General features: G+C 39.7%; 1 protein-coding gene across 2 annotated transcripts; it reads left to right on the forward strand.

The window, feature by feature from the left end:
• Positions 1–1,516: 1,516 nt before the first annotated feature.
• Positions 1,517–12,058, forward strand: flvcr1 (FLVCR heme transporter 1). 2 transcript variants are annotated; one of them, XM_020056115.2, is made up of 11 exons: positions 1,523–2,376; positions 3,785–3,929; positions 4,566–4,706; positions 5,115–5,182; positions 5,693–5,796; positions 7,576–7,686; positions 8,144–8,249; positions 8,427–8,538; positions 8,671–8,738; positions 8,913–9,030; positions 11,347–12,058. In XM_020056115.2, exons 1-10 carry the CDS (start codon positions 1,711–1,713, stop codon positions 8,997–8,999), a joined length of 1,608 nt encoding a protein of 535 aa, XP_019911674.2. In that variant the 5' UTR covers positions 1,523–1,710; the 3' UTR covers positions 9,000–9,030; positions 11,347–12,058. The 2 variants fall into 2 exon arrangements, 1 of the variants encoding a protein (XP_019911674.2); XR_828538.4 differs by lacking the exons at positions 8,671–8,738; positions 8,913–9,030; positions 11,347–12,058 and having other exon boundaries at positions 1,517–2,376; positions 7,551–7,686.
• The last annotated feature ends 4,977 nt before the right edge of the window (positions 12,059–17,035 follow it).

Here is a 17,035-nt window from a genome sequence, read left to right on the forward strand (position 1 = left end):
AACGGAAAACATTCAAATGTCATCCATATAGCAACATGGTTATAATAATAGACTGTTTTTCTTTAACCTTCAAAAACCTTAACTGAAGAAAAAAACACCACTTAATGTCCTAATCCAGAAATATTATTTCTGCTTTGTGTCTAAATTGAATCAACCATGACAACAATATGGGCCAACAGGCAATCATCTAATAGCCATGACGATGGAAATAATGCTTACGGCTTTCTTCAAAGTGTTTTCGCTCTGGGTATTTGGTGACCAGCCCAGCAGTCCATCCAGACCGTTGCTCCGGAGTCACTGCTTGGAGCGATTTAAAGTCCCAGGAGCTTCGCAAATGACAGTCAAAATGCCTATTTTCTGCTCTTTCCCATTTGCTGTGATTATCTACTCGACACCACGTTTCCCTCCGCATGTTTAACTCGAACATAGCTTTGGATTTTCTTGGATCTTTGGATTTTGACATATTTAATAGCCTTTAACACTGCAGAATAAGATCGGATCTACTTTCATAATGACCGCACGTACCTTTGTACTGGTTCTGGCATATCCTACCTTGCAACGGTTTCCATGGATTTGGTAACCTGAGAATGTCTCACAACAATGCAAGTTGTGACAACATAGACATCCTTTTACTTCATGTTCCTACACAGTGGCCCTTCAAAATTATATCTGTGTACATGTTGAAGATCTGCGTTTTCAAAACATTCATAATTAAGGCGTGGCTGTAACAATTTTTACTTATTGTAGTTATTAGGCCTATATGGGATAACATTTGAGTCAATAAAAAGCAACAAATTATTATATATTACACGTAAGCAATGCGGCAGGTAGCCTTCATACAATTTTTTTGGAAAGTTCGTTAGATTCTCTGCATAGTTTCAACTATCTATAGGGCTTTTCTCACCAACAAAAATGTGCAACATCTCCTTTGTCCTCTTTGACTTCCCAAGGGTGCTTGAGAGGTGGCAAAAAGAATGAACTTGCACAAAAAAGATCTTTAACTTCTCTAAGATTAATTTACATGGAATGAATGGGGACAGACAATTGTTTTTCTTATTTGCGTGTTCGAGCGAATCAAAATAGCAATGTTACGAGTTATTTATAATGCAGCGTGATTGGTAGTTCAGTTTTGGTCCTCTTGAACACGTTCTGAAGATGCGCGAATGGTACGAGTATTATTTCGAAACCAGGCATTGTTACAATGTGGAGGCAGCGTAGATGTCCGGTCAACAGCCTTTCTATAGCCACTGTATGCCTTCTGGGTTAAACTAAGATTAAGATTATGGAAAGACAATGAGGAGACCATGTGTCTCTAATTAACAGAAACATTGAACAGCCTCAGTGCTGGTTCGGAAATGATAGAGTTTATGCTTGATGCTTCACCTACCCGAAGTAAAAAGGTTCCTGCCCACTTTGATTCAGATAGCGTTGAGGACTAATTCGGGATTTTGATTGGCCTGAGTCATCATCGGAAGTCTTTGCGTGTGTCAGATGTAAATGTGCCCTACCGGGTTCTCTAATCCCCTCCCCATCCATTAAAAGCGGTACGGAGAGAAGCGTGCAAAAGCAGACGTTTAGCGCAAAGATAGCATACCCTAGAAATGGCTTTTTGAAATGTTTGAATCTTATTATATAAATAACGGGATGCTCTATCTGACCTAAATAGGCGTTAACGTGGTTCATGACAAGAGAAAGGCGACGTCGCACATCATGGTGGCTGGTGAGTTGGTACAGGAGCATCTGCGGTGTGACAACGCACCTGACGAAATAGACATCTCATGCCTGACCCGGGTGGACAAGGGCGTTCCAACCGAGGATCAGTACTCCGATCTAATGAATGGAGCAGCACATCCGACAGAACTGGTCTCGAAGGTTTTGGAACAGGAGATCCCGCCTGATGAGAAACAGGCTATGCTTCCTGGAGAGGAAAGTCTAGAAACGAAGCTCTATTGCAGAAGGTTTGCTGTGTTAGCTGTGTTCAGTCTCTACTCCCTAGTTAACGCTTTTCAGTGGATCCAGTACAGCATCATCACCAACGTTTTTACTCACTTCTACGGTGTATCCAGCGAAAAGATCGACTTGCTTTCAATAGTATACATGGTCGCGTACGTTCCTCTGATCTTTCCGGCGACGTGGTTACTGGATAAAAAAGGACTTAAAATAACTGCCCTGATGGGCGCGGGTTTGAACTGCGTCGGGGCGTGGATGAAATGCGCTAGCGTACGGCCTGATCTTTTCGGTGTGACAATGGCTGCACAGATAATGTGTTCCATAGCCCAAGTTTTTATCCTCGGGCTTCCCTCTAGGATTGCTTCAGTGTGGTTTGGCCCGAAGGAGGTTTCTACTGCATGTGCCATGGCTGTGCTGGGGAATCAGGTTTGTATTGAAGCATTCCATGGGTGTACTGGGCTTCTTTTAAATTCTGTTGTCTATTCAGTGTTAACTGTAGCTTACACTCACCTAAAGGATTATTAGGAACACCATACTAATACTGTGTTTGACCGCCTTTCGCCTTCAGAACTGTCTTAATTCTACGTGGTATTGATTCAACAAGGTGCTGAAAGCATTCTTTAGAAATGTTGGCCCATATTGATAGGATAGCATCTTGCAGTTGATGGAGATTTGTGGGATGCACATCCAGGGCACGAAGCTCCCGTTCCACCACATCCCAAAGATGCTCTATTGGGTTGAGATCTGGTGACTGTGGGGGCCATTTCAGTACAGTGAACTCATTGTCATGTTCAAGAAACCAATTTGAAATGGTTCAAGCTTTGTGACATGGTGCATTATCCTGCTGGAAGTAGCCATCAGAGGATGGGTACATGGTGGTCATAAAGGGATGGACATGGTCAGAAACAATGCTCAAGTAGGCCGTGGCATTTAATCGATGTCCCAATTGGCACTAAGGGGCCTAAAGTGTGCCAAGAAAACATCCCCCACACCATTACACCACCACCACCAGCCTGCACAGTGGTAACAAGGCATGATGGATCCATGTTCTCATTCTGTTTACGCCAAATTCTGACTCTACCATCTGAATGTCTCAACAGAAATCGAGACTCATCAGACCAGGCAACATTCTTCCAGTCTTCAACTGTCCAATTTTGGTGAGCTTGTGCAATTTGTAGCCTCTTTTTCCTATTTGTAGTGGAGATGAGTGGTACCCGGTGGGGTCTTCTGCTGTTGTAGCCCATCCGCCTCAAGGTTGTGCGTGTTGTGGCTTCCCAAATGCTTTGCTGCATACCTCGGTTGTAACAAGTGGTTATTTCAGTCAAAGTTGCTCTTCTATCAGCTTGAATCAGTCGGCCCATTCTCCTCTGACCTCTAGCATCAACAAGGCATTTTCGCCCACAGGACTGCCGCATACTGGATGTTTTTCCCTTTTCACACCATTCTTTGTAAACCCTGGAAATGGTTGTGCGTGAAAATCCCAGTAACTGAGCAGATTGTGAAATACTCAGACCGGCCCGTCTGGCACCAACAACCATGCCACGCTCAAAATTGCTTAAATCACCTTTCTTTCCCATTCTGAAATTCAGTTTGGAGTTCAGGAGAATGTCTTGACCAGGACCACACCCCTACATGCATTGAAGCAACTGCCATGTGATTGGTTGATTAGATAATTGCATTAATGAGAATTCAACAGGTGTTCCTAATAATCCTTTAGGTGAGTGTAAATGCTTATACTACACAAATGTATGTAGCCTTAAACAAAACAAAAATTAACGTAATAGAAAATTTACTTTGATGGATTACATTAATTGATGTCATCTGATCCTTCTAGCTGGGCACTGCAATTGGCTTTTTGCTTCCCCCTGTCCTGGTCCCTAACACTGTGGAAGACATGGAGCTGATGAGATACAACATAAGCATTATGTTTTATGGGACAGCTATAGTGTCCACTGTTCTCTTCATCTTGGCAGTAATTGGTAAGTGGAAGTCGCATCGTGCCATCTGCCTTGCACCAAGTTGACCACTTCGGTCTGGGTTTAAGTCTTGGCTCTGCCACCAGCTGATCAGTGGCTGGGTAGCCCCATAAGTGATGCCCATTCTGCAGCATCGCCTGGGTAGTGGGCTGACATTTTCAGCAGGAATCTCCTGGTCTGATCACGCTCCAGTGACTACCTCCGGTACCAGCTAAGCTGAATTCATGGAGTGAATGACTATGCCCTAATGCAATTCGACCCGTGTGATTCAATGGTTGGGAAGACCTGGAAGAACTTCAGCTCTCCGCAAATCACTTGGGAGCTGTAGATACCGGTGCTAACTGATGTGAGACAGACGAGTCGGTTGTGTTGTGACTAGGTTTGGAGGAGAATCCCACACTAGATTAGCTCAGCGGGAACTGTGTTGAAGACCCCAGCTTCTGTGTCTTGTGACTAACCCCATAGGGCCAAATGACTGCAGGAATGTTCCGTACATGGCAACCATGCAAACACACCACTGCAGACCGGATGGCCTGTGAGTTACTGCTCTCACAGACGTCTGGTGAAGGTGTTGCAGTGCTGATCGTCATGTTGTGACACTGTGACTCCAGGTGGTGCTGACTGCTTCTTCTCTCCTAGTCATGAAAGACAGACCCCCGCTGCCCCCCAGCCATGCTCAGGCTGTCCTGCCTGACTGCGCCCCTGAAGACTACTCCTACAGGCAATCCATTATCAACCTGTTGAAGAACAAACCGTTCATCCTGCTGCTCGTCAGTTATGGTGAGGTCCCAGACATATCCTGGTCTAACCAGGCCGTAGTCTTTGTGCTACACTGTGATACCAGGCCGTAGTCTTTGTGCTACACTGTGATACCAGGCCGTAGTCTTTGTACTACATTGTGATCAAGTTTTTACCACTCAATTCCACTATGTAATATAAAGCTACCCTCACATTATGTTAAGACATCTGACTAATTGCCAGGTCTGTGCTCTAGCTTACTCTGCTCAGTGCTTAGGCCATTTATGCATGTTCATTTCTGCCAATTATTTCTTGTATTTGTCTTCTAGAGGATTTATTTAGTTGGTATTTGGGTCTTCTCATTTTAGTGTACTATACAGATTCATAGAATTGATGTAACTACAGCGGGATAAAACATACTAATAAAATATTATTCACATTTTCTTTTAGGTATCATGACTGGTTCTTTCTATTCTGTTTCAACAATTCTCAATCAGATGATTATGGCTTGCTATGAGGTAATTGGAGTACAAATATTGTGTTTTAAAAATATAATTTTATTCACTATGTGTTCATAAGACAAATGTGAACCATTTCTGTAAAGGGCTTTCACTGATATAGTTAAATGAGAGCCTAAAACATGACGTGGCACAAGTCCATTGTCTTCTGTTGCTAGTTCATTAGCTACTTTTCACGCATGCCTGGTTACTTATGGAGGAAGTCAGTCAGGGCTGGCCGAAAGACTGAAAGACAAGCCACTTTCTGGGATCTCTAGTAGCGACCACAACTCCCTGTAAAATATTGGATGACAAAACAATACTTTCTATAAATCCTTGAACTGTATCCCATAAACCAATTTGAACTGCTTTGCGGTCCTATAATGCCTTCATTTCTTATTTTGTCTGGTAGTCTTGTGCCTCAGGCTCTAGCTAAGTGCACTTAGACATTAACCTTTATGTGAGTATTATTACAGTGTGCCTTTGAGAAACCTGCTTCACCTTACACTACCTTGAACCCTCTCACCCTAGAACCAGGAACTGAATGCCGGCCGGATTGGCCTCACCTTGGTGGTGGCTGGAATGGTGGGCTCCATCATCTGTGGACTGTGGCTGGATCACACCAAAACCTACAAGTAGGTACCATGCCCAAGTACAATGCTAATGAGTGACATAAATCACCTTCATTCTTAGGTGGCAGTCATGAAACAACATTACATATGATGCAATTTTGAACTTTGAAAGGCAGTTATGTCTATTTAAAATGCTAGGGTTCTTTATAGACTTTTCCATGGTGTCAGCTGAAGTGATGTGAAGTGATATTAAGACAGATATGGATTTGTTGAACTTATCCTAGATAATCAGACTACTTCTTGCCATATAGAATAATGCAGGTATGTTGTAATATACTAATTTTAATAAATCAGATTTAGGGAAATTCTGAAAAGTGCTGATATGCTTTACTGGTGCTGGGTTTGGTATGTAACCACTAGCTAGAATAATATTTAGAATGAATATTATTATAATGGAAATTATTATATACAATCCTGTTTCCAGAAATTTTGGGACGCTGTGTAAAATGCAAATAAAAACAGAATACAATGATGTGCAAATCATATATCGCTGTATTTAATTGAAAATAGTACAAAGACAACATATCAAATGTTGAAAATGAGACATTTAATTGTTTTAGGAAAAATACATGCCCATTTTTTATTTGATGCCAGCAACATGGTTAAAGAAAAGGTTGGGACAGGGACTTATATACCACTGTGTTGCATCAACTCTTCTTTTAACAATACCTTGTAAGTGTTTGGGAACTGAGGAGGCTAATTGCTGTAGTTTTGAAAGTGAAATGTATTCCCATTCTTGCTTGATATAGAATTGCAGCTCCTCAACAGTTCGGTGTCGCTTTTGTCGTATTTTTCATTTCATAATGCGCCAAATGTTTCCAATGGGTGACCGGTGATTCCCAAAAAGTGATCAGTCAGACCACAGGACAGTTTTGCCCTTCGCCTCAGTCCATCATAAATGAGAGTGGGCCCAGAGAAGGCGGCAGAGGTTCTGGATCTTGTTTATATTTGGTTTCTTCTTTGCATGGTACAGTTTTAACTTGCATTTGTGGATGCAGCGACGTACTGTGTTCACAGGCAGTGGTTTTCAGAAGTGTTCCCGAGAACATGCAGTGATGTCCACTACAGAAGGCTGTATGTTTTCAATGCAGTGCCGCCTGAAGGCCTGAAGATCATGGCCATCCAGTATAGATTTTCGGCCGTGTCCCTTGCATACAGAGATTTCTCTGGATTCTCTGAATCTTTTAATGATATTATGTACCGTATGCACCAATGATGTACTGATGATGAGATTTACCAATGATGAGATCCCCACATTTTAAAATGAGGAATGTTATTCTTAAATTGTTGCACTATTTGCCTGCGCAATCTTTCACAGAGTGGTGAACCCATCTTTACTTCTGAAAGACTCATCCTCTCTGGGATGCTCTTTTTATAATCCAGTGATGTTACTGACCTGTTGCCAATTTACCTAATTAGTAGTAAGATGTTCCACCAGTTGTATTTCTTTAATTTTTAGCATTACACAACTTTTCCAGTCTTTTGCCCCTGTCCCAGCTTTTTTGAAACGTGTTGCTGGCAATAATGAAACATTTCACAGTTTCTTTGTACTATTGTATATTGAACATAGGGTTTAAATGATTTGTACATCGTTGCATTCTGTTTTTCTGTTTTCCCAACGTTTTTTGAAGCGGGGTTGTAATATGGTTTACCTGCTGTGTAAGTAACTGAGACATGGAGAAGACAGATTTTCCTGTCTATTGTATCCTTAGTTGTGAGCCTCCATATTGAATGTGTTCACTTGTATTTATGTCAAGGTTCTGTCTTGGGATTGTTTCTCAGAATGACCACTCTGATAGTTTACATTCTATCCTTCATCGGCATGCTGGTGTTCACCTTCACTCTGGACCTCAAAAACATCTACCTGGTGTTTTTCACTGCCGGAGTGCTAGGGTAAGGCTGAAGACAACATCATAATTGGGTGGGGTTCATTTGTATAACTGACATATGTTACTGTAGGATACTGTAGACACAAAGGAAATGCTTTGCTATCGGAATATAAATAACGAGATCATTTAAATGATTATGTAGAGGTTAAATGCTTATAAAATAGCATTTGTTGCACATCGTGTTTATTATTCTTTAGTCTGAGTAGTTAACCTTTGAGACGTCTGCTTGGCATGCTAATGTATGTCCTCAAGGTGAAGCACCTTGAGTTATATGTGTTTTTATTATTTATGCTATGGCCTGAGGTGATGTTTAACCTTAAACAACACAAGTAATCTGTTAAATTTTTATTTTAGAAAGAGTTTTTTATTTTTGAATGTTTAATTACAAAAATATTTTAGCCAGCAGTGTTGCTTTCTACCATATTGAAATTTTTCACTGATATTGCGTTGTTATTCTCTAGGTTCTTCATGACGGGTTACCTGCCTCTAGGTTTTGAATTTGGTGTTGAAATTACATATCCTGTATCTGAAGGGACATCTTCTGGTCTTCTTAATGCATTTGCACAGGTAAGCACCAGACATGTGCAAAGAATAACAAGTTTTTATGTTTAAGTTTTTTTTTTTTGGACAAACAGAGGTCTGTTTTTTTTCTGTTAGTCTCCCTTATGCTAGTAGAGCATCAAGGAACTTCAAGGGTATTGTGTGGGTCTCAGCTCAATGTCTCCTTGCTCGTTCCTCTTTCAGGTTTTTGGCATTGTCTTCACATTGATCCAGGGAAGACTAACAACAGAATATAACCCCACGGCTGGGAACCTGTTCCTCTGTGGCTGGATCTTTCTGGGCATCTTCCTCACCGGTTGGTTAGCTCTCTGCTGTATTCTGCTCTTTTCTATGGGTGACTGTCTTCCATATGTAGGCTACACCACAACACTGTATGTTTATTTATTGTTTGAGGATGGTTTATTTATTTCTACCACTTGTTTTTCAGCCTTAATAAAATCTGAACTGAAAAGAAACAATGTCAACATTGGCTTTGACAGCAAAGCTCTTCAAGCAGTGAGTAACATTCTTTGCATTTAGCTCAGAGAGCACTGTGATTATGTACCTGCTGTGTTGGTTTAATGAATGCTGGCTTTATAACATTATTCAATAGCCACTTGAGTGATGAGAAGACCCACTGTCTCAAGAACAATGCAGTGTAAGACTAAATCAAATGAATGTTTATCTTAGGTCCCTACTGGAAGCCCTTCAGACAATCCAACCAATGGCGTCAAGATGCAAACTTCAGTCAGCTTTTCCCGTGAGACTTCACTGTAGTCAAAACAGGCGGATGGGTCCTTCAATAGATGTGAGGATGACAATGCATTCGGCAACATTTCCTGAGGTTACTTGATATAAAAACATTTGGGTCTGTATATTGCAGGGCTCTACGCTGAACTTGTTTTTAGAAGAAGCATGTGTGCATTTGAATTGAAAAGGCGCACTAACAAATTTGGTACCCAACCAATGCGGTAAAGAGGTCAGTGGAACGCAACCATAGTAATGGAAATGTGAGGAAATGATTCAGTGAGGAAATCTTTTATATTTTATCTTATTGCCCCACGGTTTATATTTCCTCTGATATGTTTCATTAACAAGGTTTTAGCATACAAAAATGCTACTGACTCAAGGTTTTTTGTTTATCATGCCAACCTCTCTAAACTCTAGAGACTTCAGTACGTGAGGCCACCTATTTTGGAGATGCTGAAGCCACCACGTCTGGCACCAACAAAAAACACCACAATCAAAGTTGCTTAGATCACGGGTCTTCCCGATTTGTAATGTCCATGTCTGGAGGCTTTATATATTGAGTTACAGCCACATTATTTGCTGTTTGGCTATTTCCATTAACTGGCAGGGGTACCTGATAAAGTGGCCGAGGAGTGGATGTTCATGTCATTGCCACTAATCTACTTCATTACACCTAAAAACAAGTGACTAATTCCGCAGATTAAAAACTATATATATATATATATATATATATATGCAGGATTTACTAACTGTTTATATACAAAAAGGTAGTAGCATTTAGCTGCCTTTTTGTTCTAAACCTTTCTCAATTTTATACAGTGAAAATAGCAGGATAAGACATCTAACCTGAGTAACCACATTGTTGGCCTGTTACAAGTAAATCATGACAGATTTGATGAATATACACTAGATTAGAGTAAACCATGACATATCTGATGAATATACACTAGATTAGAGTAAACCATGACATATCTGATGAATATACAGTAGATTAGAGTAAACCATGACAGATCTGATGAGTATACAGTAGATTAGAGTAAACCATGACAGATTTGATGAATATACTCTAGATTAGAGTTTTTGACTGTGTGCCAGTGACTATGTCCCTTTATCCATCATGGTCCCTGTTCCATTGACCTTGTTATTGCATCTATGAAAACCATTTGGGCTGTTTAATCTAAAGTCACAAAATGTTCTAGTTGCACTGGTGCACCTAATTTAAAATTATTGATTGTGCATTAATATAATATGGGGCATATGCCAATGACCATCAGTGCATTAGAGTCCTGTAATATTAGTATTTATACACTGTAGTGGTTTTAGCCAGATGTGGGTTCAAATACTGTTTTCTTCAAAATCTCCATCAGTTTCACGTTTATTTAAAATATTCCAAATTCAACACAGGTTTTTGAAAATAATATTTGAAATAGGAGTTTAAAAATCCTCTAAAATATGGTTGACATTTTGCTTTTAACCATTTTAGTTCTCAGTGGGCCCAACTAAAAAAGGGCATTTTAAATAGCAAGTACTCTAATCCGTATGTATATTAACCCATGTCTGGTTAAACAGAGCCATGTTTTGTTTACAGAGGGTGAACTTTAAATGTAAAAGTACACCTATTACATATCCTGTATCTGACGATCCATTACTGTCCACGTTCACCATCATCTCTGGTTTATGAATTGGTACTTAAACCTATTTACTGAGTTATACAAAACTACACCAAAAAAGATTATGCAGGATCCTTGACCTGGTCCCGGTGTCCCATTTAACTCCTGCAAGCCAGTGTTTTTAATGATGCCTCTCTCCAGACATGTCCAAAGATGTTACGTGTGTTACCCAAAACCCCAAACAGACAGAATGTTCCCTAAGTACGTCATCAGACTGTGTGTCTATACTAATATAATTGAAAGAAAGGCAGTGCTGTTCTCAGATCCACTTTCTCCATTCAAATCTCACCATATATTTCCACCATATTGAGCTATTTTGGAAAACATTATCTTGGTCGGTTACAAAGAACATTGTAAATTCTTGTCTTGAGATTTCAACCATTCATACAAATTCTGCACAAAGCCTGTTGACTTACGGTTTCTTCCATAAATGCAATATTTATAAGTGTAAAAATAATACACTTCTAAATGCTTGGAAGTAGGAATCAAATGATGTCGCAGCGCCACCCAGAGGGTGATTGTAGAGATTATGGGTATACCTGAATAACAGAACAGGATGAATTGTAATGGACTACAGCAGAACATTTCATTGAACTTCTCTGAACTGTCACAGGAGTTTATATAATGCTGTAAGATTTGCATAATTGCCAATTCCATCATTAGTCCAAAACACTGTATTTTTACATTTTTCTTTGTTTTAACAGGAAGAGCTTTTGTATTCCCCTCCAGTCAACTTTATTTTGATATTATTATTATTTATTTGTTTTTACTGGAAAATTATTTTTATTCTCATCCAAACAAACAAAATTCTGAAAATCCAAACATTTATACGGGGAATTTGGAATATTTCCAGTACTTTAATTATGGTTTTCTACAGAATGTGAGATTTAGCTATTATAATTGTTAATATTTGTGTCAATATTTAACTGTAGGAAAATAGTTTTAATTTGGTTGATAGATATATTCATTTTTCCTAGCGTTGTATTTATGTAGCAAATAATGAGCAAGTAACATTTCGGTATAGAAAATTACATTACAATGCATTGTCTAACTTATTAAATTTTACCTAGTAATTTTTCTAAAATGTATTTATTTGTATTTCAGTTTGTTTAAAATTAATTGGATACACTGTTTTTCCCCGATTTAAAAGGAATACATCCAACTGTTAAACCTGTCACATACATAGATATGTACTATACAATACGTGGCTTACGCATCACCATCTTGTGTCTATGTCATTAGTCAAAGTTAGCCATGATATAGTCAGTGGAAACACAATACAGCTGCAGATCTGTCTCTTCAAAATTAGAAGTTTGTTTTGCTTCTGTATCTTGTACTCTGGCTTTTGTGAGTGGAAAGATGACATGGGAACATGTTTAAAAAAATAAACAACTAATTTAATGGATTTCCAGCACAGTCAGTTTGGTCAGTAGTTGTTATTTTGTGTAATTTTTTTGTTAATTTGTAGTCAGTGAGTCCATTACAGTAGATTTGAACTTGGTGACAAATGACCTAGACATTGTCCTTATTACATTTTTACATTTTAGTCATTTAGCAGACACTCTTATTCAGAGCCTTTTACAGTTAGTGCAAACATTTTAAGATCGCTCAGTGGAACAACTACACAACTCACTAGTAAATACATCCTACCCCAAAGAGGTAGCTACAATTTAAGTCAGTCTAGAAAAAGACAAATACTAAACATTGTATTTAACACTTTGGGGTCAGGGGGCCACATTGGTGTGTGAGAACAAAGTTTTAGCTGGGGCTCACGTGGGAGCAATTTGTTTTTCTCAATACTGGAAAACGCATTACAAAGTTTGAATGAGTTTATCCGACATTGTCCAGCAGAGGGCGTATTTGACCAACCTGTTACTGGAGGGCATACACCGATCAGCCATAACATTATGACCACCTGCCTAATATTGTGTAGGTCCCCCTTTTGAGGCTAAAACAGCCCTGACCCATCGAGGCATGGACTCTACTAGACCTCTGATGGTGTGCTGTGGTATCTGGTACCAAGATGTTAGCAGCAGATCCTTTAAGTCCTGTAAGTTGCAAGGTGGGGCCTCCATGCATCTTGTTGGTCTTGATGGTCCAGCATGTCCCACAGATGCTCGATTGGATTGAGATCAGGGAATACCGTTGCCATGAAAGGGTGCACATGGTCTGCAACAATGCTCAGGTAGGTGGTACGTGTCAAAGTAACGTCCACATGAATGGCAGGACTCAAGGGTTCCCAGCAGAACATTGGCCAAAGCAACACACTGCCTCTGCCAGCTTGCCTTCTTCCCATAATGCATCCTGGTGACGTGCTCTCCAGGTAAGCGAGTCACATGTACCCGGCCATCCACGTGATTTAAAAGAATGTGATTCATCAGATCAGGCCCCCTTCTTCAATTTCTCCTCTGTGGTCCAGTTCTGATGCTCACGTGCCCATTGTAGGCGTTTCGGCAGGGGTCACCATGGGCACCCTGACTGGTCTGTGGCTACTCAGCCCCATATGCAACAAACTTTGATGCACTGTGTGTTCTGACACCTTTTGATCAGTACCAGCATTAAGATTTTCAGCAATTTGAGCTACAGTAGCTCGTTTGTTGGATCGGACCACACAGGCCAGCCTTCACTCCCTATGTGCATCAATGAACCTTGGTGGGCCATGACCATGTCGCCGGTTCACCGCTTTTCCTTCCTTGGACCACTTTTGATAGGTACTGACCACTGCAGACCAGGAACACCCCACAAGGGCAGCCGTTTTGGACATGCTCTGATCTAGCTGTCTAGCCATCACAGTTTGGCCCTGGTCAAAGTCAATCAGATCCTTATGCTTGCCCATTTTTCCTGTTTCTAACACATCATCTTTGAGGACAGAATGTTCAATTGCTGCCTAATATATCCCACCCACTGACAGGTGCCATGATAACGAGATTATCAGTGTTATTCACTTCACCTGTCAGTGGTCATAGTCTTATGGCTGCTTGATGTATTCTAATATGTCAAACCTTAAAATCCCCCCACTAGGGCAATTTGATTAGTACATGTAAGTACCTCAAAAATGAATATTATGATTTGTTCTCTGCATTAATGTGTCCATGGGTTTATTTCAGAAAAAAACCAATATCATCTAATTCTCTGCATTAATGTGTCCATAGGTTTACTTCAGAAACAAACCAATGTCATCTAATTCTCTGCATTAATGTGTCCATGGGTTTACTTCAGAAACAAACCAATATCACTAAAATCTCTGCATTAATGTGTCCATAGGTTTACTTCAGAAACAAACCAATATCACTGAAATCTCTGCATTAATGTGTCCATAGGTTTACTTCAGAAACAAACCAATATCACTGAAATCTCTGCATTAATGTGTCCATGGGTTTTCTTCAGAAACAAACCAATATCACTGAAATCTCTGCATTAATGTGTCCATAGGTTTACTTCAGAAACAAACCAATATCACTGAAATCTCTGCATTAATGTGTCCATAGGTTTACTTCAGAAAACCAATATAATCCAAATACCCAGTGACTCCTTTATGTCGGACAACACATTGGTGCTATAGTGGGATCTGAAGACAAATCTACAATCTGGAATGCCTTACCAGTCAAATTGGGGTACACAGAGAGAATTACATTATAAAATACATTTTACATCCAAATTCTTAAACACCTCACTGTGTGCAGAAGCTGCAAGGCAAGATACAGTGTAATCCCAGGTGGCAGGATGGGAGATATTGGGACCCAGGAAAGGTTAGATATACAGTGTCTTCTGAAGGTATACAAACCTCTTTGTGATGACAAAGTGAAAAAAGGTTTTTAGAAATGTGTGCCAATTGACTTATTATTTTTTACACAATGTAAGACCCTTTGCCATGACACTCCCAATTGAGCTCAGATGCATCCAGTGTCCAATTGATCATCCTTGAGATGTTTTTAGAACTTGATTGGAAACCATCTGTGTCAAATTCAATTGATTAGACATGATTTAGAAAGGCACACACCTGTCTTTTATGCACTGATGAGCCAAAATATTTTGACCACGCACAGGTAAAGCGAATAATGTTGATCATCTCCTAACAAGAGCACATACAGTTGTGATCATAAGTTTGCATACCCTGGCAGAAATTGTGAAATTTTGGCATTGATTTAGAAAATAAGACTGATCATACAAAAATCCTGATCATGCAAAAATATTTATTATCACATAGTTGTTTGGCTCCTTTTTTAATCATAATGATCAAATCACCCAAATGGCCCTGATCAAAAGTTTACATACCCTTGAATGTTTTGCGTTGCTACAGACATACAAGGTGACACATACAGGTGGAAATGAAAGGTTAATTAAACTATTAAAACAATTGAAGGTTAATTTCCCACACCCGTGGCTTATTAAATTGCAATTAGTGTATAAATAGTCAATGAGCTTGTTTGCACTCACGTGGATGCATTGAGCAGGCTAGATACTGAGCCATGGGGAGCAGAAAAGAACTGTCAAAAAACCTGTGTAATGGAAAGTGAAGTCCAAAGCCTTGCAAATGCCAGACAGAGCTGTTCAATCACTTATTAAGAAGTGGAAAATTCTGGGATCTCTTGATACCAAGTCAAGGTCAGGTAGACCAAGAAAGATTTCAGCCAAAACTGCCAGAAAAACTGTTTGGGATACAAAGAAAAACCCACAGGTAACCTCAGAAGAAATACAGGCTGCTCTGGAAAATGTTGTGGTTGTTTAAAGGTGCACAATACGACAATACTTGATCAAAAATGAGCTGCGTGGTCAAGTTGCCAGAAAGATGCCTTTACTGTGCCAATGCCACAAAAAATCCTGGTTACAATATGCCCAACAACACCTTGACACTCCTCACAGCTTCTGGCACACACAAGACCTATAATGAACAGAATACCATTCCTTCTGTAAAGCATGGTAGTGGTTCACTGATGTTTTTGGGAGGGGTGTGAACTCTGCAGGCACAGGGAATCTTGTGAAAATGTATGGCAAGATGAATTCAGCATGTTATCAGAAAATACTTGCAGACAATGTACATTCTTCAGCACGAAAGCTGCGCATGGGACGCTCTTGGACTTTCCATCACAACAATGACCCTAAGCACAAGGCCAAGTTGATCCTCCAGTGGTTACAGCAGAAAAAGGTTAAGGTTCTGGAGTGGCCATCACAGTCTCCTGACCTTAATATCATCAAGCCACTCTGGGGAGATCTCAAACCTGCAATTCATGCAAGACGACCAAAAACTTTGCATGACCTTCGAGGCATTTGGTCAAAACAAATGGCCAACTATACCACCTGCAAGAATGTGAGGCCCCATAGACCACTATTACAAATGACTGCATGCTGTCAATGATGCTAAAGGGGGCAATACACAGTATTAAGAACTAAGGGTATGCAGACTTTTGAACAGGGGTCAGTTCATGTTTTGTTTTATGATTGTGCCATTCTGTTATCACCTACAGTTGAATATGATTCCCATAATAAATAAAATACACGTGTTTTGCCTGCTCACTCATGTTTTCTTTACAAATGGTACATATATTATCAATTGTCCAAGGGTATGCAAACCTTTGAGCCCAACTGAATCAAGGTCTGGGTAGTTTAGATATTAAGCGTACTATCACTTCTCATAGTCAAAGTGTTAAATGCAGGAGAAATGGGCAGGAGTGACTTTGACAAGGGCAACATTTTTATGGCCAGCCAACTGTTTCAAAGCATCTCTTAAGCGGCAAGGCTTGTGGGGTGCTCTCCTTTTTTTATGATGAATCATGGTGGTGGAGACATCATGCTATGAGCTACATCAAGGACTCAAAGACTGTCCAGGATTGAGGGAAGTATAACCGGAGCAAAATAGAAAAAATTCCTTGGAGAAAACATGATCCACAGGACATCAGACAATCATTTTTCAGAATGAAAACAATTTGAAGCACTCAGGCAAGGCAATTTTGCAGTGGATTTGGGAAAAGTTTGTTAATGTTCTTGAGTGGATTCAAAGCTGTAATCTCTGCCAAAGGCAATTCTACGAAGTACTAAATAAAGATTCTGAATACTTATGTAAATATGATATTTCGCTTTCTCATTATGCAGTATTGTGTGATACTTTCGCTTTCACATTATGTAGTATTGTATGATGTTTATCAGGGGATTGATAGCAAACAAATACAATTTAATATATATATATATATATATATATATATATATATATATATATATATATATATATATAATATTTCATACATAAATTGAGTTATCTGTAGATTTGTAGTAACCAGGGAATGACAATTACCCAGATTCAAATAGAAAATAACTTTTCCAATTTGACAACAAGCCCGGGCCGGTAATGACTAGACAAATACCACAGCACATCATTACACTGACAAGTAAGTAATA

The sequence above is a fragment of the Esox lucius genome, chromosome 18 (genome assembly GCF_011004845.1).
Source record: "Esox lucius isolate fEsoLuc1 chromosome 18, fEsoLuc1.pri, whole genome shotgun sequence".
Taxonomy (NCBI): Eukaryota; Metazoa; Chordata; class Actinopteri; order Esociformes; family Esocidae; genus Esox; species Esox lucius.

Excerpts from the sequence above, each read along its gene's own strand:
- flvcr1 (XM_020056115.2), top strand. The coding sequence starts at position 1,711 with ATGGTGGCTGGTGAGTTGGTACAGGAGCATCTGCGGTGTGACAACGCA. Across the intron at positions 5,183-5,692 it reads TGATTATGGCTTGCTATGAG|AACCAGGAACTGAATGCCGG; the intron begins GTAATTGGAGTA and ends CTCTCACCCTAG. Across the intron at positions 8,539-8,670 it reads TCTGGGCATCTTCCTCACCG|CCTTAATAAAATCTGAACTG; the intron begins GTTGGTTAGCTC and ends CTTGTTTTTCAG.